The following is a 22,155-nucleotide window of genomic DNA, read 5'->3' on the forward strand; positions in this document are numbered from 1 at the left end:
GAAAGCATGGAGCTTAGATCAAGAGAAGTGCTAGCTTCAGGACATGGGAAGAAGGTCAACTTTATACCTCTTCTCCTCCCAGCAGTCCCCTTGAAGCATCTCTTATGGGTCAGGGTAGACTGTGGTTCAGGCTGTAAAGTGGGAGAAAGAATTGCTTAACATTATGTAAGGATACCTTTTGAGAGAGGAGCTTCCACTCGTTCAGTTTTAGAGGGGGTTCCCTAACCCGTTCATGACATAGCTCAGAAGAGACAAAGGCAGAGAAGACAGTTTCTGCCTGTCTCTTTCCACTGGTGCTTCTCTGGATCCAAGTCAGTGGGCTTAGGTACACTGGCTTTTTATCTAGTGACTAGTGCCCCAAAAGGGCATAGTCTATTTTGTTCATCTAAGACTCATGCCATGTAGAAATATTGCTCTGGGATACAGTTGCCTGAAGTCTCTGTGCATGGGGATGTGCATGCACATTACCTGTGCTCATGTGCGTCTAAAAGTGAGTCTGCAATCAAAGGAGTGCTTGTGTGCAAACACATAAAACAGACAGATCACCAAGGTGGACAAGATGGGGAAAATATACAAATAGAAACAGTATGGTAAACTATGGCTTATAACAGTTACAGTATCACTACAAGACAAGATTTTGTTGCACATTCAGTAAAAATTTTCAAAACCCACTCCAATTTAGACATTCCATTCAAATAGAGAGGGCAAACATATTCAGACTTTTCAGTATGCAAGATAGTACATAATTTTTAAGATAAAATTATGAGCATAATACTTGGTTTTTGAACAATCCTTCAATATTTTTTGTGGGTTTTTCGGGCTATGAAGCTGTGTTCTAGAAGAGTTTATTCCTGATGTTTCTCCAGCAGCTGTGGCTGGCATCTTCAGAGGATGCTGACCTGGAAGAGAGTGGGGTATATATACTGTTGGTTGAGAAGAGGTGATTTGCTTGTTAATTTAAACAAGAAAACAATACACAGATTAACATGCAAATCACCTCCTCTCAACCAACAGTATATATACTCCATTCTTTTCCAGGCCAACATTCTCTGAAGATGCCAGCCACAGCTGCTGGAGAAACGTCAGGAATAAACTCTTCTAGAACACGGTTTCATAGCCTGAAAAACCCACAAAAAACTATGGATGCCAGCCGGGAAAGCCATCGACTTCACAAATCCTTAAATGATTGTTGCTCTTTGTCATTTGGTAAGATCATAGAGAGATTGCTTACTCTTTGAAACTGTGAGAATAATTTTAAATGTTGTTTTTAAAAATAAGAATTAAGTTTTGACTTTTGGTCAGATAGGGTAACTTGGATGCATGTTCCCTGCAGCTCTCTCCCTTTAACAGAGGGTTCACTGGGCTTGTGGAACTTTTAACAAGTCAAATACATGAGCTGAAGTAACTACCTGCAAATTAAAGTGCAGCAGGCATTTTGAACTCCACACCCATTTTTATGACCAAGTAGGAAATGGAAGTGTTTCATAGCTCACAGAGTGCTCATCTGCAGCTCTTTAAAAAGCAAAAACCCAAAGGTTCTTTTTATCCTCTACATTGTACAAAAAATATTTAACTTAGCAATAGCTACTTATAGGAGTTGAGTTACATTTTTAGAATCACTGGATGGATGCTCCTTCAGATTCAAGTTTTATTGTGGTAAAATATCTTTTTTAAAAAAGTAGAGCTGTACAAAAATGTCTAAACGAAATCTTATTTAAACAACTTTTTGAGCTGCGTTTGTTCTTATTTAAAAATTCTTCCCAAAAATATGCTAAATATACAAACTATGTACTTATCTCATTTTAATGCTGGCATCTGCAGTGAGTGGAAAACCTTACAAATGTGGACATAGATCTAATAAAGCCATCAATATATAAATGACATGGTATATTTATAATGCCACATACATAAATAAACTTCAGTGAAATGAGATTACATTTTTTGAAGTGGTCGGAGAAAGAAATACTTAAATAGACATTAAACATCATCCGCAGAGAGTGCTGGAATGTTTATCCTTGGTCGCGTGAAAAAAGCCATTTTCTCTCTACAAAACAATAAAAATGTCATTTGTTAATGAAATTAAGAAATCTGAAGAATCTGACACTCTAACTGAGAAAGAAAAATCTATGTCTGCTCATTTCCCACCAGAGCCTCCAAATGACTACAAAATTAAATTACTTGTATTTAATTCCTTTTCAAATAATTAATACAAAACTGAGTTAATGTGACTTTCATTTTTATAATCACAGGGGTTACCTTCACCAATTAGGGGAGGAGGAGGAATATCACACAGTTCAAGTGCTGGCTTGAATCCTCTTGTGGATATTGAAGCAACAATGATGTGAAGGGAAGGAGAGTGTGATTTGAACTATGACTACCAACTTGTAGCATTCACATAGGTTTTCCCCTAAAATAACTAAATGCTAACTATTTACCATTTACTATTTACCACTAGTTACCATTTATTTAAGCAGTGCAGTTAGTGGTAAGGGAAATGCAGAAGGCACAGATAATAACTATATTTTGGTTTTAACAAGGCATAAGACTCTTCCCAATTTTATGAGCAACAGAATAACAGCTATCCTTTGGAAACAGTTATTGGAGAGGAAAGAAGCCAAAATATTTTAATTTTAATGAATGACAACTACTTTGAAAGGCATTTTAGCAAAGCCCACCGTTTTCTGTTTGGTAAGCACACAAAAGTGGGTTCTAGGTTGGTCTTTCATTTTAAACAAAGATGTCTGCCAACATGAGACAGGTATTGTGTAAATGCCTGATAAGGACATCACAGAAGAGGCTTTTTAAAGAAAATGCTATGCAAGGTTGTCACTCATTGTTAGAAAATGACCATGGTGTAAGCATGACTAGCTTGTTTTCACAGCTACAGGTTTTTATGATGCTGATAAGTGAAGTTACATAAAAAGCAGGAAGTCATGTATTTAAATAAAACCAGCAATACATTTTCCTACCTGAATGACTGCACCTCTAGGGGCTCCTTTCGACTCTGACCCCGTAGCCTATGAACATCTTTAGCAGCTGCTCTCATCATTTTATCAGCTTTTTGTTCACACTTACATTCAACTTTTTCCACCTAAGAGAATGTGGAAGGAAAACATTTATTTCAACAGGTCTACAACTGGTGATTGTCTAATCTGGCATTATTTGTGTAAAACAAAGCACTTCATTTCCATGTTCAACAGAGAGCATTCAGGTAAGACTGATTTATGTAAAGCCATAAACCACTTGTGCTGTAAAAAGATGGAGAATATTTAAGTGATTTCGTGACCACCATTGTTCCCACAAACGGTGGGTGGGATCACTGATAAGCATTAACACCAGCAATTATCAGATTAATCCTATTACTGCATTCATGTGATTGACCACAGAGACAAATGAGAGTGGAAACAGTAAAAAGCCCGTTTTCAAATCCACACAGTTTGGGTAAAATCAAAAGCACTCACAAACATTTTATGGGTATAACTAATATATGCCTATGTTGCTGTTTCTAAATACGTATTTAAGACCTAGGATGAACAGTGAGTACAAAACAATCTGTACACTAACATAGGTATAAACTTGTATATTAAGGGGATGAGAAGTGAAATATAAAGATTAGCATGTTGATGTTATTCAGCATAGCTTTTATAGATTGTTAACTGGCAGCCTGTTATCTGATTCTGGGGGGAGGAGGGTATTTTTTCCAAGCAGCAAGGAATGTTCTTATGTAGGTGGAGTAGATTTGTATTTTTTTTTAAAGCTAAAAACAAATTCATGGAAAATAATTCACCAGCCCTGTAAAAATCTGGAAACACACATATTTGCTGTATTGACATATATATAGAGAGAGACACAAATACATTTTAGGAACAATTTTGTACCATCAGCATAATTATACATTTTGAAATTATTTTTGCATGTAAAAGTTGCCATGGTTTTTTGTTTGTTTGTTTTGTACAACTGTGTTTGCAAGAAATTTTGCACTGGACAGTTTGTTCAGGATGTTCCTGGGTGCCAATGCAGAAGCCATGATGAGCGGTTCAGTCTCAGAAATGCATGTGGATGATATTCAAATCTGCATTTTATGAGTTATTTAATAATTTAAAATTTTTAAATGATTGCAGCTGTTAAAAAAACAGCTGCAATCCAGTGCCTGCTGGATAGTGTCAGTGGGATATGAGTAGATATTACAAGTAGGTACACATATGCACCAATCCTGGGTATGAACACTTTATTTCACACATGCTCTTAAAAGCCCAATATTCCATTGCATTCTACCATCATATTAAAATGCATCAGCCCAGGAAGGGAAAAGACAACAAGAGAAGCTATGCAAATTAGAACCTGGCTCAGTTTTCAACAGTTCATATTGAATCCCATGGGACAAAGCAAACACTGCAACCAAACATTTGCCACACTTAAATGTCTACAATATACTGGCTCTTCCTCCACAAACATATTTTCAGAATTTTGGAACAACCACCAGCCCATAATTCCAAGAACATTTACCTGTTTCTCCACCAGCCTCATCAAAATCCGAAATCGTTCATCCTCATCTACACATTGGGGCAGTTCCTTTTGCCCCTGACTTTGAGCTTGTTCTAATTGTTCCTTCAGTTGTTTAAGAACAGAGATTTCCTGTACCAGTTGGGTGTGCCAGGTTTTTGAAGCCTGTAAGTCCAATTCCAGGTCCAGAGAGGTACGAATTAGGCGCTCAGGTCCAGTACTTTTAACAGAAGACTAGAGTGGAAAAAATGTTTTACAAGTATGCTGAGTTGACCCGTTCTTTAAAATGAGATATGCTTTATCATAACTAAAGAACATGAAATATTAAACATGTAGTGGCTAAAATCAAACAAATAACACTCTCCTTGTAAGAATTCTTCAGACTTCTTCAACCTACAACAGCTTCCATAATGATTCAGAACTACATGACATATACTATATGTTTTGCAATGCAATTTCCCTTTGGCACTTTAATAGAGACCATAAAATACAGAAATTGCCAACGACAATGAACTGTCTCAAGAACTTTTGCTGGGAATATATAATATACAAACTTAGTATCGAATGAACCATGATTGTTCTTAACCAATAACTATTTTAAAATAATTTGCTTAGAAACACTAATACTTTTTAAAAGAAATGCCTTTATAACAGGTTCTCTTATTTATTTGTTTGTTTGTTTGTATCCCACTTTTCTTCCAAAATTGGAACCCAAAATGGCTTACATTTTAATAAAATTTACAATTAAGAAACTTACAAAAGTGGCAATTAAAATGGAATTAATGTACTGCAAAATTAAAACAGATTGATTGTTTAAAAATAGAATGCAAGTAAAAAGATAAAAGCACTTAAAAACCATACACATTAAAACAACACACCGCCCTCAGGAAGTTCTTTAAAAGCTTTCTGTTCTAAACGCCTATCTAAACAAAAAGGTTTTAGCCTGCCTATGAAAGGACAACAAAGTGGGGGCCATTCTGGTTCCCCAAGAAGGGGTTCCAGAGTCTAGGGGCAGCCACTGAGAAGGCCCTGTCTTGTGTTCCCACCAGCCATGCTTGTGATGATGGTTGGGCTGAGGGAAGGGTCTCTCCTGAAGATCTCAGAGCCCGGGCCAGTTCATAGAGGGAGACGTGGTCTACCAAATAGCCTGGACCAGAGCCATTTCATTGCACTGATTTTATTTATTCCTGTACTTACTGGGTTTTTTTAGTTAAGTTTTTCTTTAATGTTGTCCTATAACACCTAGCAGGCAGAAGGTGCAACTGATAAACCTCTTAATTGTGTGTGTGTGTGTGTGTGTGTGTATAAAAGACAGCATGTCAGAAAAGTATTTACCCTTTTCATCCTGACACTTCGCCTCTCCACAGCATTGCGAACAAAGGGTGGTTTCTTAGACAATGTTGAACTGTCACTGTCACTGCGATTAAGCTGAAAAGAGATATGAACAATGGGCAGTGAACAAGCTGTTATCACTGATACTGAATGATTACTCCTCTCTCTGTGGAAGAAGTTCATTTCACTGAAAGGACAGAATGACAGAATGATCATGACAAAGGCTATGGAAGAAACTAGGAAGCAGAGGAAAATATTGTCTTCACAATGGTGTCAGAGAAATGTTATTAAGCATGAAAACAAGGTGCTCACTAACCTTGCACCTTGTTATAATTACGAATTGCTGGTTTGTTTCTTTGTTGCTGTCCTACTAAACTTCAGCAGCAATTCTGAACAGATACAGGTGAATTCAGTGGATGCCATTGTCATCTTTAACTCCACCTTTCCCTTGGAAACTGGCTGCCTTTGAAATAGACAACACTGAGCCATATAGACTAGTGGTCTGACAAAGGTTAGCTTCCTGTGTGCCTTACATTGCACATCATTCTCAGACTGATTTGAGGTTCTAGCCAGCAGCAGGGTAACTTCTAATATACTGTCAAACCATTACTCTGGAGAGTATATAAGTCTTGAAAATCTTAAATGGTAACAGGTTATTTCTGTCATAGATATCCAGAGAGATATGATGCAGCTGACCATTATGCAAATTATTTGAAAATTTCCTCACATGTGCAATTATGAGAAGTGCAACAATGGTGACAAGAGGAGGAAAGCACAGATGATTTCCCAATCCACCTTTCTCATAGTGCCTTGGTATCAAGGATTTACCTGAATTCTGAAGCTAGTTATTCATAGAAAAGGGGGATCAAGCACATATTCCCTCCACTGCTGCCTTCTTTGTCCTCCTGTTGCCACCATCTAGCTCCTTGATATCCTCACTGTTTCTAGGGTAACTGCACCAATACAGCAATAGGATTTCAATCATAGTTTCAGAGTAATAGAATGCAACCAATCAGTATTACCAGAAAGAGGTACAGTCCAGACAGTTTTCTGTAGCTCATTTAGAACAGCAGCAGAACAATAAGAGGTTTGTATTCCTTGAATCCTCCTCCCTAGTGTTTTTTGTTTGTTTGTTTGTTTTTTGTGGTTGCAGAATGAAAGGCCTGCATCTATGACTTTTTGCCATGGAGCCCATACAAAGGTCCTTTGCTCTCAACATTTTCTTTCCAAATGGCTTTCAGTGATCCAAGGTGCAACCTACAGTGCTATGGCTTGAAAAGAAGACTCACACTTCCCTCACCCCTCCTCACAAGGCTTTTCCTGTCTGAAAAATAGTGTTTTAATATTTTAAAAAAAGTATAGTGCTTTTTAAATCCTATATTCAGGATAGGTAAATGGAGCGAGATGAAGAAAGGCCTTCTGTGCATCCCCTGTTCTCTGCACTGAGGCATCCATCTATCTTGCTATGCCTGAATGCTCCTGTCATGTGCTATTTGTTCAATGGCCTGATGACAAAAGGCTTGTCCTTAAAAAAAAAAAAAGGGGGGGGGGGGGAGATGATGCAATTTAGAGGTCTATGCCTATTGTGTGGAGTTCAACTTGCAGCTAAATCACAAGGGAAAATAGATAGCTGGTGAAACTGACAGTGTCTGGATTTGGAAGCAATTAAGTGTATCAGGTCCTGTTATGATTCATCGAAGCAACAGGCAGCCCTGATGGGCAGAAGGAACACCTCGTTCTTCTGCACAGCCAGTCCATGAAAATGAAAGGAACTTCCTGACAGTGTTTTACTTGTTTTGCTTCACAGACTGAAGAGAGGTTATTTATAGTCTCTCCTGATCCCATCTCCTGGAACTAATTAATTATGAATAAACATTTCATCAAAGAAGTGGCCCTGAGCATACATAACTGCAGTGCACTGGATCCATTCATGCTTGGCTGTATCATATGCTGTAGTCCTGAAATCATAATGGCATCAAAAATGTTTATTACTTTTCTCCATCCCCATTTGCTCTATATAAAGGACACGCCTTGGTTCATCATTAAATTGCAATAAAATTATCAGATGTCTCACCTATGTGATTTGCTATTAGCTACCTTGCTCAACACTTGAAGAAAGCAATAGAGCAGAATTTATACCTGGTTCAGGTTTTCACTGTAGTCATGGGCATGGATATTTAACATGAGAGTGTCCCTTTAGGTTTTTTTTTTTCTAATATAGGAAAGACATGAGAGGAGGGACTTGTGTTGTCAATCATCTTATGTGTAACCTTTCAATGAAATGTTATAGTTTTATAACTGAGTGAGTTGTTACTTTCTGAGGAAGTTCCATCATAACCAACAGGTTATCCTTCTGTATTTCTTTCACAATCACAAATAAAAATCTCCTGACAGGGGAAGAACTCTGGGTGGGTTTCAGTGAATGAATAATGCAACAATCATTCAAGAACAGGAATCAGGGAATTCCCAAAACTGAGAGACTAGAGCAAAGTCTGCATATTTGGATCTCTCGACATGCATATATTGGCTACTTCAATGTGAATATCAGAGCTGCTGGTTCTCAAACAAACTGCAGAAAATGAGATTTGGATTTAAAACTTGGACTGGTTGATCAAGCTATCCAGTTGTCAGGAAAGAACTTAACAAGCAAGTATAACTAAACACTTGAGCTGTACTTTTGTTGACAAAAGGGAAGCTAAGGTATACATCAGATTAAGCAGCCTTTTTTCTGTGGGAGGCCAGCACTGTTGTACAGATTGTTGGTTTGGAGAGCACAAGGGGAGGGGGGAATATGCTGCCAGGGGTGAAGTCAAAGTCACACATAGGTTAAGGCAGAATAGGAAGCAGGTGTGTGCCCCTCCCTTTATCTCCCTCTTCTTTCCCACCCAGCAGGTCTCCAGGAAGGTCAGATTGCTATGGTCAGAGGCCTGAACTGATCACTTGCAGAGGGCTGAGGGGTTTTCTGAAACTAGGTCAAGGGCCCTAGGATGACCCACCACTTGTGTACAAGCAAGTTTTCTTCAGCTCTGAAAAGTGGGCAGTTCTCTAAGTTACATAAAGACTATGTTTTTCATTACAGCCATGCAGCCACCTTGGGGAAGACAGTGTCTTAGCAACAAAGAATTTAACAGAAAAAGTTGTACACAATACATTAACCAGCTGAGGCTTCATTGGTGAATTCCTTTAAATGCCTGACTGAGCAAACTAAATAGCTTGCCTATGCATCAGAACGCGGGCTCTTGCTTTTTACTTCTAAAATGCAAAGAATGAAAATAGCATTCCTCTGTATCTAAGTTACTTATTAATTGTTTATACTTGATGTTGTGGTTAATGTAAAGTAATAAAATAAATTTTAAAATCATCCTTGCCAATCTACATCAGTAAACCCTTAACAGAAACATGCATAAAAATGTACTTACCTAGGTACAGCTGGCCCTTCACATTTGTGACTTTGACTTTTGTGGATTTGATTATTTGTGGTTTTGATTAATATTTTCTCTAGGAATCTCTAGGTCCTCCAGAGCAACTCTGCCATAAGTTGACTGTAGAGTTGTGATGGAGAACCTAAAGGTTCCTACAGAAAACACTTCTCTAGACATTTGTAGGTCCTTCAGCATGAATCTATGATCAACTTTTGGCAGATGTTGACCATAGAGGACCTGGAGATTCCTAAAGAGGTGCTCTCTTAGGTCAAAAGAATGGTGTTCTTTTATTTGTAGTTTTTCCACATTCATGGGGGTCCCTTCATCCCTAACTTCTGCAAATGTGGAGGGACCACTGTAATCAGTAGTCATATGAAGAAGCACTTTACAGGTTTTTAAAGGGTTCCTTAATCTCCCCAACAGAAATCAACTAGTCTTGACAGTCTTATCAGTTGAGTGGGTGTGAGGATTATTTGACAGCTTTAAATGTAGAAACAACAAATTAATGAAGAGTATTTTCTCCTCTCATGTATAGCCGATATGTCTGAGCTCTTGCTTTAACTGCTGCTCTAGCACAAGACTTCAACTAATGGGAGGGCTTTAGTGACACTGAAACAGCATTTTCATTTATTGGAAATATTTCACCACATACCAAAGAAGCATTAAGGCACCTAGACTTCAGGGAATAAAAGCCAAAGAAAGAGAGCAGCTCACATCCTTTACATAGAAAAAGAAAAATGAAGAGATGGACAAGCACCCACAGCTGCTACGTTCCTTACCCGACACACATACTGGCTCTGTGGTCCTGGAGAAAAGGTTTTGGAACGGATTATAGTACTGCCTCGAACAAAAGGAGTTCGTAGAGGGTTAGGTGTTCTCTTATCTTTTGGGCGAACTACAGTGGAAGATTGTGGAGGATTCTCTGTGTTGGTCTCTTTATCCACCTAGAATAAACAGATGCATAAGTGTATATTTCACCAAGTACCAACAATCTGTGTTACAGCTTTAAGATCTCTTAGATCACCGATTCCCTTTTTTAAAAATTCAGCAATTATGCCAACATAGTGGTCATTTCAGACAAGTATCATTTTCAATAACCTTTTTTTTAGAAGCGGCAGCTACAGAACAAACCACGGAATACTAAGAACAAATACACACACATCACAACAAGAGACAGGAGGCAAATTATTATGTCCAAAATCCAACACAAGAGTTAAGAGAGCTTAGTGGTAAGCTTGCACCTATTAATTTCAATGGTTTAACAGTGTTAATTCTGTCGTATGGTGGCCTATAAAATATTAACAATTTCCTTCATAAATAGAAATGAAGTTGTGGTCAAACAGTTTCTGAATATGGCTTTTGATATTTTTAAGAACACACAACAACAATTAGGGTCCAGTACTAAGCTTACTCCAAGGACAACTAAAGCTACCCAGTCAATGATGTCTTGGATACCGTGCTGGGAGAAAGGCAGAGATAAATAAATAAATGAATAAAACAAACATCATATAGTAAGCAGAAGAACATGGATTACAAAAAAAAATATGCATCTAACTGAAAAAGGCACAAACACTATAGTTATTTTTACATCATGTTGTTGTTGTTGTTGTTGTTGTTGTTGTTGTTGTGTCTTCAAGTAGTTTCTGAATTATGGCGACCCTATAATGAGGTTTTCTTGGTAAGATTTATTCAGAGGTTTGCCATTGCTTTCCCCTGAGGTTGAGAATGTGACTTGCCCAAAGTCACCCAGTGGGTTTCATGGCAAAGCAGGGAATCGAACCCTGGTATCCAGAGTCATAATCCAATACCAAAACCACTATATGCTAATTAATTTTTAAAAACAGCAGAAGTAGAAGTGGTATGGAAGTTAAGTAAAATTAGTACTGACTTGAATACCTGAAGGTGCAGGGATATGCTGGCAAAGAAAAACAATGCAATGAAATAGAGAATCAAGGAACTCTCCCAGTAATTCTGTCACTATGGAAATATAAGCCTGTTCACCAGCTTCCTGAATTTGCTTAAGAAAACAGATAACTGTGCAGAGAAGCATGAGCACGGACCAGTTTTGACTATGCAAACATTGGTTTGTGCCAAGAAATCCTTATGGGCATTTTACATTCTTTGACAATAATGTAACTGACATGTTGAAGGGCCAGAGTGTACTATGTAGCAGTATTGGGATGTTAGGTGGCTCTGTTCTACCAATATACCTGAGATTTTCATCTACTTCAGAGCCTGATAGCTCATGGCCTCTGATATTTTTAAGAAAAGTATCCTGGGTGAGACCTACAACTGGGGTAAAGGTATCTTAACTATCTCAGCAAACATGTTGTAGGGTACAGTGAAAAACAAAAACATCTACTAGAAGTCTCTTCTTAGCTCTTATTTCCAACGTATGGATGAACATACCACTTAACTCTCTAGTATTTCCTTGGTGAGTCTAAGGCTAGACATGCTGGATAAGACCCAGAGAACGAGTATAAATTTACAAACTGACAGAAAACAAAAAGGTAAGCGCAATCTCATGGTGTTAGAGGTGAAGCAAGGGCACTGCAGCAATAGCACAATGCTTAAGTCAGCTTGTCCTTCTAATCACCTGCTTGCTTACAAGGGACTGCACTTTTCTTGTGCTTTTTTACCTTGATGCCTGCTGTCTCAGCATACGACAAGGATGACGGTGTCTCTTCTGTTTCCCATACTGTCCTCTCCCCATAAAAATCTTCCTCCTCTTCTGCTTCATTTTCACTGTTGCCATCTTGCTTAGCATCTTCCTCATCCTGCCTGTTATGTAAGAAAACTGTTCTGTAAATAGGAAGCATATTCTCAAAATACCAACTTTGAGAATTTTTTGGCAGCACTATGCATATTCTGAGACACTATGGGTCTCAAATTTTAATGTTTTCTATGCTCAGATTTTCTATAGTCACCATAGGCAAGAAACAACTTGAAGCACACAACAAGAAGTAATACATCACATTGCTACATTATAACACTCAAATAAGCAAAACACAAATTGAGGCAAAGTTGCAGTACATTAGGATTTACAGATGTATCTCCATACATTCATCATGTGGCAGTTCATTAAAAAAAGTGACTCATAAACAAAAAAGGAAATCTCCCATACTGTGTCATTTTATAATATTTGTTTGCAAGTTTAATATGCAAGTTTGCTGAACTGCATGAAGAGCTTATTATCAATATCAGAGCCACTGAGGATGTCATAAACCTTTCACACAACACCTAATTAATGCCATTTCATTTTAAATGTCAAAGCCCAATGGTGCATTTGCCATGCCAAAATGCAACATAGGCCTCCCAGGAAGACTCAAGAGATTATCAAAAGAGCATTCCAAATAAGTTAATTGTCTGTCTGTTTGATTAAAGTGCTAGACCCCCCCAGGCTAACTGCTGCCAGAAAGGACAATCAAGACAAGTTTGTAGATTTTTACAAAAGGTTTTTCAGCTAAAACCTGAAAGACAATTCCAAAATTTTACAAATATCAATTGTTTGGAATAAGCTTTGATATGACATACAAGTATAATGCAACTGGATTCTATGTGTTCAATTTATGTCAAAAATTATCAAAGGTTAAAACTGCATGATGTCATAAAGTTTGGGGTGCTTTTGAAGTTTGACCATTAATTCATATCCATCTATGAATGAGACATATCTTAGTACACAATGAAATATTAAAATACATAGGTACAGTGCGCCCTTTTTTTATGTGGGGGATCCGTTCCAGACCTCTTGCGTAAAAAAAGCGTATGTTCGAGCCCCATTGAAAAAATAAACACCTTTACAGTGAGAGGCTGGTTCTTAACGAGTTTGCTATTGTAAGCTGAAAACCCCAACATAATAATGACAATGCCCTTTTACTACATGGTGCTACTTTTAACCTAAACCTTTTTTTCATTAACACAATCATAAAAGACTACATAAAATACAGTACCACAGTGCTGCAGTACAATAGCTTCATGTCACTCACCAGTTTTCATCACTAAGTAAAGTGCTTCTGCTTTCTTCTAATTTTTTCTCTACAGCTTCTAGCTCAACAACTGTCTGTTCCAGCAGTGCAGATACAGAGTCCTGTAGAGAGTGAGTTAATGACACTATTACTTTTTCATGTCTAAGTTTCTCTAAATGAAGAAAAGTATGCATTACCAACTTGTTACATAGTTTAAGCCAAAATCATATCACTGGGCTTGCTTTCAGTTATTCCATGTCAGGCATGCAGCTCTTCCATATCATACTGTGGCTTGGGGGAAGCAGCTTTAATAACCAGATCTTACCATTTTTTCAGTACAGGGTAGTTTGGAATAGGAATCCTCTTGCTTATTTTCACTGCTTTGCCTCTGCAGGTATTTATGGCTGAGGAGGTTGTACCAGCGTGTTGACCTCTCACCAGATCTGCAAATCTCAGCAAGACTAATTTGTGCACCTCCCTTGAGAAATTAGAATCCACAGTGAATGCCTCAAGCAATCAAATGACAATGAAAACAAATACTGAGAAAAATACACAACCTTGATCAACATATGTAATTTCCCTTCCTATACAGTGTGAACTTTACTCAAATAATTATTTTTTGCCTTTGGTGAAAATAAATTATCATTTTTTTTTTAAACTTAAGAACTATGGCTCGAAAAAGAGGATCCAAAAGGAGTGGCTTCCAACAGCTTTTGGAGCATGACATGCAGATGATGTGGCTGGAAGCTGCTCCAAGGATGCCTAAGACAGCACAAATCTGCTGACAAAAGGAGTGGCCCATTTCAGATCATGGGGGTGGCCCACTTTCAGAGCAGACCATCTGGTCACTGCAGTCCCTGGTCAATCGGGGCTTGATCACAGGCAGAGTGACAGAGGCTGCTCCTTCATGCCTGTCTTTTTTGCCCCTTAATAGAGAACTCTAGCTTCTACCAATTAAAAGCATCAAATCTAGACACTAAGGCTTGGATCCAGGATCCTGTACTAACCATGTCCACTTATATTAACCCAGGAACTGTCTTATATTGATGGAAAAGCTCCATTCACTGAAGGTTCTTCAACCAAATTTTTAGAGATTCACTTCCCTATCTATCCTGTGCCACAACTCACTGCATTCAACATGACACCCTGCTATTTTGTATTTTCAAGGCAATGGAGGGACTGGTATGGAAAGGAAGAGATAGTTAAGTCTACTTGTACTAAGCCAGATTCACAAATCTGGATCCTGCCCTAAAAGCACTGACATATAGAAAAATTGAACACTAACCAAGCACTCTTCAAGATGGCATTTATTCATAGTACAGACATCAACCCTTAGTGTTTTCTGCCGTAAAATAGAGTGAGGGATTGCAACACAAAATAATTCATTGAAGATGAGATTGTCTGATGTTTCCAGGGGTCTTGTGCGAAACAAACAGCTTGTGCTTTCAGAAGAAGGAAGAACAGCCACACGAATGCACCTGTTGAAAAATATTTAGAGCAATGCTGAGTAAAAGTATTACTCTTAATAAAAACAGCTTGCAAGATTTCCATTCCTTTATTATGATTTTGCAAAATTCATTCATTTCTGTGGGGATTCAATTAAAACTTTAAAAATATTTACCAAACACAAATGTCACCTTCAACCCTATTAAATGTTTCAGTAATTGAACTGTGCACAGGACTGTATAAGCACCAGAACTGTATAAGAAAAGGTAGTAGTCTGGGAAAGGATCTGTGAAAACATCAGTTTCTCCCTTGGATTCTTTCCCACATTCTTTGCAGAAAGACAGGGCTCTTCCAGATTGGTACAAAGAAGAACTCTCACAACAGAGCTCATCACTTGGTATTGGGAATGGCCAGATTAATTATCTTTTTTTTAGTCCCTGTAAAAGGTGATGGCAGGGGAAGGGGGAAATGGAGTAGCTCTATGACACCATAGGCAGCTTGGCTAGCCATCATCTCATAACACAGTAGGGAATTTAGGGCCACTGCAGAAATAAAGTGGTCTCAAACTAGATTATTTCTGCAGTGTGTTATGGCCTTAAATTCCCTACTGTGTCATGAGATGATAGGTAGATGATTAACTGCCCTGGCTCACTGCTAGGGAATTCTGGGAACTACAGTTGTGTGAGACATTTCACCTTCTCTATCAGAGAGCTCTGGGGCCACAACAAACTACAGTTCCCAAAATTTCCTAGCACTGAGCCATGGCAGTTAAAGTGGTCTCAAACTGGATCATTTCTTCAGTCTCTTTTGGCCCTTAGCCAATCATCTTCCAGATCTCTTCAATGTTTTGTTCATCTTTTGGTTCAACATGTGAGTCCCAGTATGAATATATCTTCTTTTTAAAGGAAGAATGTTCTAAAAATCCTTTATGTAAATTGTAAGAGAATGCCTTTGCCCCTCCCACAGCAGTGAGCAAGAAGAATGGTCAAGGAAATTGGTATGATATAAACCTCAAGTACTTTTATCAACCTAAAAACCTGTATCATTCTAGAGATACAAGATGCCATTTTGTTAAGAACTGGCAAGGACGTTAACAGCAACATACCTAGATATACCCCTCCCCCAAAAAATATATCAAAACATTTTAGGCAATTTTTCAGTGAAACAGCATTGCAAGCTCAACCACTGTCAAGAAGATGCAAACAACCTCAACAAAAATGTCACATTATGCTCCACCACCACCACTACTACCAAAAAAACCCCAGGCATTTCAGAAGTAAGCATTTGAAAGTCACCAGATTATTCTCCCAGTGTCACTTCCTTCTTTTCCTCATCATAATGTGCCTGCAATGTTGTCTTGCAACCATTGCCTCTATTATGACATAACTATGCCAATGGAAAAGACCAGGAGCCTTATCACACATGTGGAGAGGTACAGAGAAAGCTGCTACTTTCTAGGTCTGTTTCAGCTTTCTTTTCTGATGCAATAAAGCTCCAGGTCCTGACTTAAGTGCCCACTAGTGATTTTCCTGTAATTCCACTCCCCACATGAGTGTTTCAGCTGGGTTTCTTTGCCTCTCAGGAGGCTAGACTGTCCAAAACGTGATGTGTTTATGGTCTTAGCAGCTACAACTAGACATCATTGCAAAGTCAGCTGAAGAGTACATTTTGATGTCACTGTCGGAAGGGAGTGGTGGTGGGTTTCATGTTGTGACATTAAAGACAAAGACCAAAATTTGACAGTGCAAATAATGAAAGTGGGATCTAAGCATGTACACTTAGGCCCAGTACGAATTGCGATAGTAGGGTTTGGGAGCACGCACCAACCACATGCTCCCGAGCCCTACTATGTGCAGGCGGGGCCATTACTGAGCAGCACTGCCCACACGGGGACCATATGGATGATGTGTGGGCATCTGAGTTCCCACATGCCTCCAATAGGAAGCAGCCTTGTAAGGGCTGCAACGCTCTAGGCAACTTCTTTTTTACTGCAGAGCTGCATCGCATGGTTTAGGTGCTGCGGCACAGCTGCACAATATAAAGGGCCAGCATTTCCCTGCTGGTCTGTACCGCACCTAAGATGCTTTTGCTGAGTTGGATTCAGACTAAGTGATAAAGTAATTCTATTGCAATCTGTGGAAGATGATAGCCATGGCCTATTTCAAGGCTATATTCTGTATAAGTTAACTGATCAAGAGAACCACAGGGATCTTTCACAGGGCTTCCTGGTATGCCAATTCACTTACTTACACTTTCTGGTCTTGCTGTTGCAGCAGAGCAGGCACATTATTTGCTTGTGCAATAAATATTGCAAATTGTTTATTCTTGTCCTCATACCTGAATTGAAAAATAAGGAGAAAGGGCAATTGTTGATGGTAATAAAATGATCCTAAGACACAGAAACACCTGGCCATAGTCTAAAACATTATTAGATTTTTCAGGCTCAACATTTGACTTGATGCTAAAAATGAAGACCTATAGAGTTTACTTAGATGTAAGGCTAACTGAATACAGCAGAGATTACTTCTGAGTTCAAATGCAGAGAATCCAAGCATGCAGGTATATCTCAGTTAACAATGCCTCTGACAAAGGTCTTTATTACAAATTCTTTTTCTGCTCAAACAGCCCTTTCTTCATTTTCTCCCCTTTCTTCTGTCTTGCTGAATTTTTTTTTAAAGAGCATTGGCATGGGAGTGGTGCAGGACTGGATAAACACAGACTTTCAGTTGCTGCAGCTATAGCAATATGTCCATAGTAAAGAATACAAGCTGGGAAAGATTGGGATACTCTTCAGCTGTTCTTTCTCCAGTCATGTGTGCCTGCCTATAACAGGTAAAAATAACAGAAGTACCACCTAAAACTCCTTACTGAGTATGCATGAACATAAAAACAGATCAAGGGGGAAAGTGAATTAGCTCACAACCACCTCCAGCATATTTTTTTAAAATGAAGAATAGATCTAGAAGTTTGGTCAACAAAATAAAAATCATAAAAAAAGCTGAGACTGCTGAAAGAAAAAAAATAATAATTTCTGGATGCATTTTGGAAGAATCTTTCAATTGTTTTCTTGAAGGTTCAAAACATTTTTCTTTGCTTACTCAAGGTTTGCCTGATCTGGTTGTTTTGTTTAGCATGTACCTACTGTTTAATAAAAGCATTGGTAAAACATGTTGAAGCACTCTTTTTTTTTTGGGGGGGGGGGGTGCATAAGAACCTATCCCTATTCTTTCCATGTTATATCTACCTTCAGTACCAGATTTTCTATTAATGAAGCCTCCAGGAACAAATCTTCTTTGTTAACTGAGATATACCTGTACTTGTTGCCTTATTGAGTAGGATTTATTTTAAGAACATGTGCTTAAAAATTTAAACAAGACGAAAAATCCTTTATTTTCCTTCAGAAGAACCAAGTGAACCAGAGGTCCACCAGACATCCAGATTGGATTGTTCAACTGAGATCTAATGTCCTGTCCCTTAAAATGAACAAAATGTTAACACTTCATTCAACCATATTCTTAACAAGGTAATTCAGAGAAGGCAGCTAGCTTTGCAATTAGACTTTTTTTTTTTTTGGCTAGGCATTTATATTTTTATTTATATGAAATTCTGAAAGAAGATCTAGAGACCTGCATACTAAGGTCTTGCCAACAAGTCAGTGGTATTTTCCATTAACACCATTGGATGTTCAAACTCAAATATATATTTTTCTCTACCTAGACTGACCTCTGAAAGCAATGACATAAATGTCAACAGTGAAAGTTACTTTCAAAACATGAAACACTCCATTGTGGGGAAGTACCAAGAATTAATAAAGAAACTAATTGAAAACAGAGAAGCCAGCTAGCTTACTTCATTGAAATCTGAACTTTAGAAGTGGTAGCTGTGTCTGCATCATCATTGTCGAACACAACAGTTTCCGACACACAAGGCCTGAAAAGACATCAAGAATGTTTAAACAGTAAGTTCATATGGAAAGGACTCCCCCCCCCCCCAGCACATAAACGATTTAAGACAACACTTCAGAAGAAATATAACAGAGGGAAGTTCTTTTAAAGTTGAATGTAGTGCAGCAGCAGCGTGTTGGCACGAAGTGAATGTCAGACACCCTGCAGCATGGAGCGCTTGCTAAACAGGAACTTTGCCTTTCCTTCTTCTGAAAAGTTGGCCCATGAAAAAGTGCTCTTTGGCCAGAAGCCTTTGCACTCATGCTCTCTTAGCAAGGACATTGCAAAGGGGCATTCCCCACTCCTATCAAAGTACAGGATGTGAAACGTGATTTTCCTTATGGAATTAGGAGGGAGAGGCATTGGCCTCAGTAGGCCATAGCAGGATGCATTGGCTCTGACAACTGCTGATAATGGAGGGAAAGGGAACCTTTAGAAGTAACAAGAGAACAAAACCATTAATTGGAAAAATAATAACAGCAATAACAACATTCTAATAGCCATGAAATCATGCAAAATTTTACATTACAATGAACGTTTCCAGGACTTTCAGAGGTTTAGATTTTTTTCATTAAAGTGTCATTTCTGTTTCTGTATGGATATTTTTTTCTATCAATTACTTCTAGGTATCTAGAAAACCTTTATGTTTTCTTTCACAGTTATGTATCTTGATCATAACAGTCTGATTATAATACTGATTTTAGCATAATTTGCTTTGCTTTTTCATAATTCATAATGCACGCTTGTTATCTCTAAAGATCCCTTTCCTTCCTGTTGTTGAGCTTCTGGGGACCCTTCCCTTTGTGTTTGGTCTAAATGCTGATGCTGACTCTTCACACATACATACATGAATAGACAGCCTATGATGTGTGGATTTGTTGATTTCATCAGGGGGTATGCATATGAAGTTTAATATGTAATAATTTGGGTAAGAAGAATACCTTTGCACAGATGGTTCATACACTCCACTGTCTCCAGCCACCGACTCATCTGACACTGCCGCTGATACGCAGGCTACCTTTAGTGCACCTCCTTCAACCATACTTATATCTAGAAAAAAAATAGAAAGGAGGAAAGTAAAAATGGCATTAATGACTTTAACATGACATTAATGATGTACATAATACTGACCAAGAAGAGGAAACAACAGGTCAGTTCATCTAGGTAAGGTTTGTATGTTAGGCTCTTGTAATTCACCACAATTTTTTTTAAAAAAATGTATGTCATTTCTGTGGAGATTCTACAGAACAGACCAAAACACCATCAGGCATGGAACGAGAGGCTTGAACAACACTGTTGCTGTTATTGTCATGTGCCTTTAAGTCATTTCCGACTTATGGTGACTCTAAGGCAAATCTATCATTTTTTTCCCAAGATTTGTTGAGAAGAGGTTTGCCATTGCCTTCTCCTGAGGCTGAGAGCATGTGACTTGCCCAAAGTCACCCAATCCGTTTCATGGCAGAGCTGAGAATCAAACCTACCAAACTACATAGAGCCCACCAACAACAAATGCATGTCAACTAAGAGCCAGCATGGTGTAGTGGTTTAAGCATTGAACTATGACTCTGGAGATCAGGGTTTGATTTTCCAACCAAGCATAAAAACTCACTGCGTGATCTTGGGCAAGTCACACACTCTCAGACTCAGAGGATAGCAATGGCAAACCCCATCTGAAGGAACTCACCAAGAAAAACCTATGATAAGTTCACCTTATGGTCACTGTAAGTCAAAAATGACTTAGAAGAACACAACAACAATCAAGGCCACACAAAATTAATCAAGTTGGCTTGGGTTGTGCTGTTGACATAAGGCAGTGGCATTTTCTTTAACCACAAACCTCTCCTTGAATGACATTAAAAGGGTGTTCAGCCATATTTATATGAAGCGTACAGACTTCCAATGCTTTAATTTAGAGCCCCAAGAGAGAACATTTGTGAGAAAAGCCAAATATGACCAGGCATTAATCTCATAAAACATTTGTTTTCATTTTGAAAGCCCCAATTTGTTTCATTTTATTTGTCTATTTTATGATTTAGTTGGGACACATAGGCATATATGTTAAGTTGCATGCCACTAGCCAGTTATTTAAATTAGACATAGAAAAACTTTTAAACTGGACAGCAGCAAAGGCTTTGCAAAAGAGATTTCCCTAAAGAAGGTTAGAGAAAGGGGAGAGATTTAGGGAACTGACTGTTTAGTTGTACTTACAGGAACATGTGAGAACACATGATCTCAGCAGGCCATATTGTAACTCAGTCAAGGCAGCTTTTCCACTACTCTGAGCTGTGTGAGAGGAGCCCAGGGAGCGGACCCTTTCCTCATTACTGCCCTGAAATAAACTACCTGTGGTGATTATTTTGTCTGCTGACTGAATAACAACCCTAAATCACTTAATCTACTTAGCGCCTTATAGTTTTCACTTTAACAGCCTCAGCCATTCTCACAGAGCCAGGAAAGGTTAAGACTAATTACCATCAAGATCTAATGGGAATAATAACTACCTCATACTCCAAATACAAATGTAGCCATTGCTTAGAGATGTATGGAAGAGCTCAGTCTATGATGCTGAAAACAAACCATCACAAGATCCTTCCCAGATCAGGAGTCTGTAACCCAATTGTCTTACATTAGTAAAACACACTGTTCACAAGATTCTTTCACAGATAGGAAATAAGTATTTTAGATAGACAGGTTTAGGTAACCTTATCAAATTATGCTACTTGAAGAGTTCAAACACAGAAGAAATACTAAAATTACTCATCCTTCAAGCCACAAAATAAGTGGCTTCATATAAGTAATGTGACCCTCTTCTTTAGACCTCTTTCAGACAATCTGCACAGGAATCTCAGTGCTTTAAAAAGAGTTCCAGTACAGTGAGTAAAAGATGTCCACCACAATCTACTAAGAGACTTATAATTGGTCAGAAGACAGGAGAATGTGCAAGATAAGAAAGCCAGGTGCCTTCAGAAGAGCCAAAAGATGTGTGTATGTCCTCTGTCTGTCTATGTAAAGAAATAGACACACCCAATGTGAATCTGTGTGCATTGAGGGAGGGATGTAGGAAAGACAGAGAGAGAGAGAGTTTTAACAATTTTGTTTTTATGGAACATTTACAGAAGTAAACAGTACAATGCAAAATCAATGTACAAAGACTATCTATGGCTATAAGCATACTGGGCCTTCCTGAAGCTCCTTCTGCATACTTCAAGGGGACGAGAACTTGAAAAAGCCTGGAAACTGGAAATTTGCCAGGGCTCAGGAGAAGGTGCCACAAGAAGACCCATATATCCCTCATGTATTACATCATTGAGTTACAAACTGTAGCAAGCCAGTTTGGAAGTGAATCTTGATCATAGAGAAGGGTATAAAGAAGCATGTATGCCCATAAGCATACACATACACATAAACCAGCCACTATTTTTTGGTCTTTTATTAGGGCCTCTATCTTATTGTAGGTTCAGCGTAGGTAGATGGGCTATATAGGACAGTATTATTATTATTATTATTATTATTATTATTATTATTATTATTATTATTATTATT

The 22,155-nt window shown here is 38.3% G+C and overlaps 1 protein-coding gene across 4 annotated transcripts in view; it reads right to left on the minus strand.

Annotated features, from left to right (window-relative positions):
* Positions 1-1,554: 1,554 nt before the first annotated feature.
* Positions 1,555-22,155, minus strand: part of WWC1 (WW and C2 domain containing 1) — a 112,946-nt gene continuing 92,345 nt past the window's right edge. For all 4 annotated transcript variants that reach the window (XM_042451922.1, XM_042451921.1, XM_042451920.1 and 1 more), the window contains exons 12-23: positions 19,554-19,662; positions 18,518-18,598; positions 16,919-17,005; positions 14,508-14,700; positions 13,548-13,700; positions 13,244-13,344; positions 11,897-12,038; positions 10,037-10,201; positions 5,839-5,931; positions 4,507-4,737; positions 2,970-3,091; positions 1,555-2,044 (exon numbers count right to left, since the gene is read on the minus strand). In XM_042451922.1, the coding sequence (XP_042307856.1) occupies positions 1,978-2,044; positions 2,970-3,091; positions 4,507-4,737; positions 5,839-5,931; positions 10,037-10,201; positions 11,897-12,038; positions 13,244-13,344; positions 13,548-13,700; positions 14,508-14,700; positions 16,919-17,005; positions 18,518-18,598; positions 19,554-19,662 (1,544 nt within the window). In that variant the 3' untranslated portion in view covers positions 1,555-1,977. The remainder of the gene's footprint in view (positions 2,045-2,969; positions 3,092-4,506; positions 4,738-5,838; positions 5,932-10,036; positions 10,202-11,896; positions 12,039-13,243; positions 13,345-13,547; positions 13,701-14,507; positions 14,701-16,918; positions 17,006-18,517; positions 18,599-19,553; positions 19,663-22,155) is intronic.

Source organism: Sceloporus undulatus, chromosome 2 (assembly GCF_019175285.1).
Source record: "Sceloporus undulatus isolate JIND9_A2432 ecotype Alabama chromosome 2, SceUnd_v1.1, whole genome shotgun sequence".
Taxonomy (NCBI): Eukaryota; Metazoa; Chordata; class Lepidosauria; order Squamata; family Phrynosomatidae; genus Sceloporus; species Sceloporus undulatus.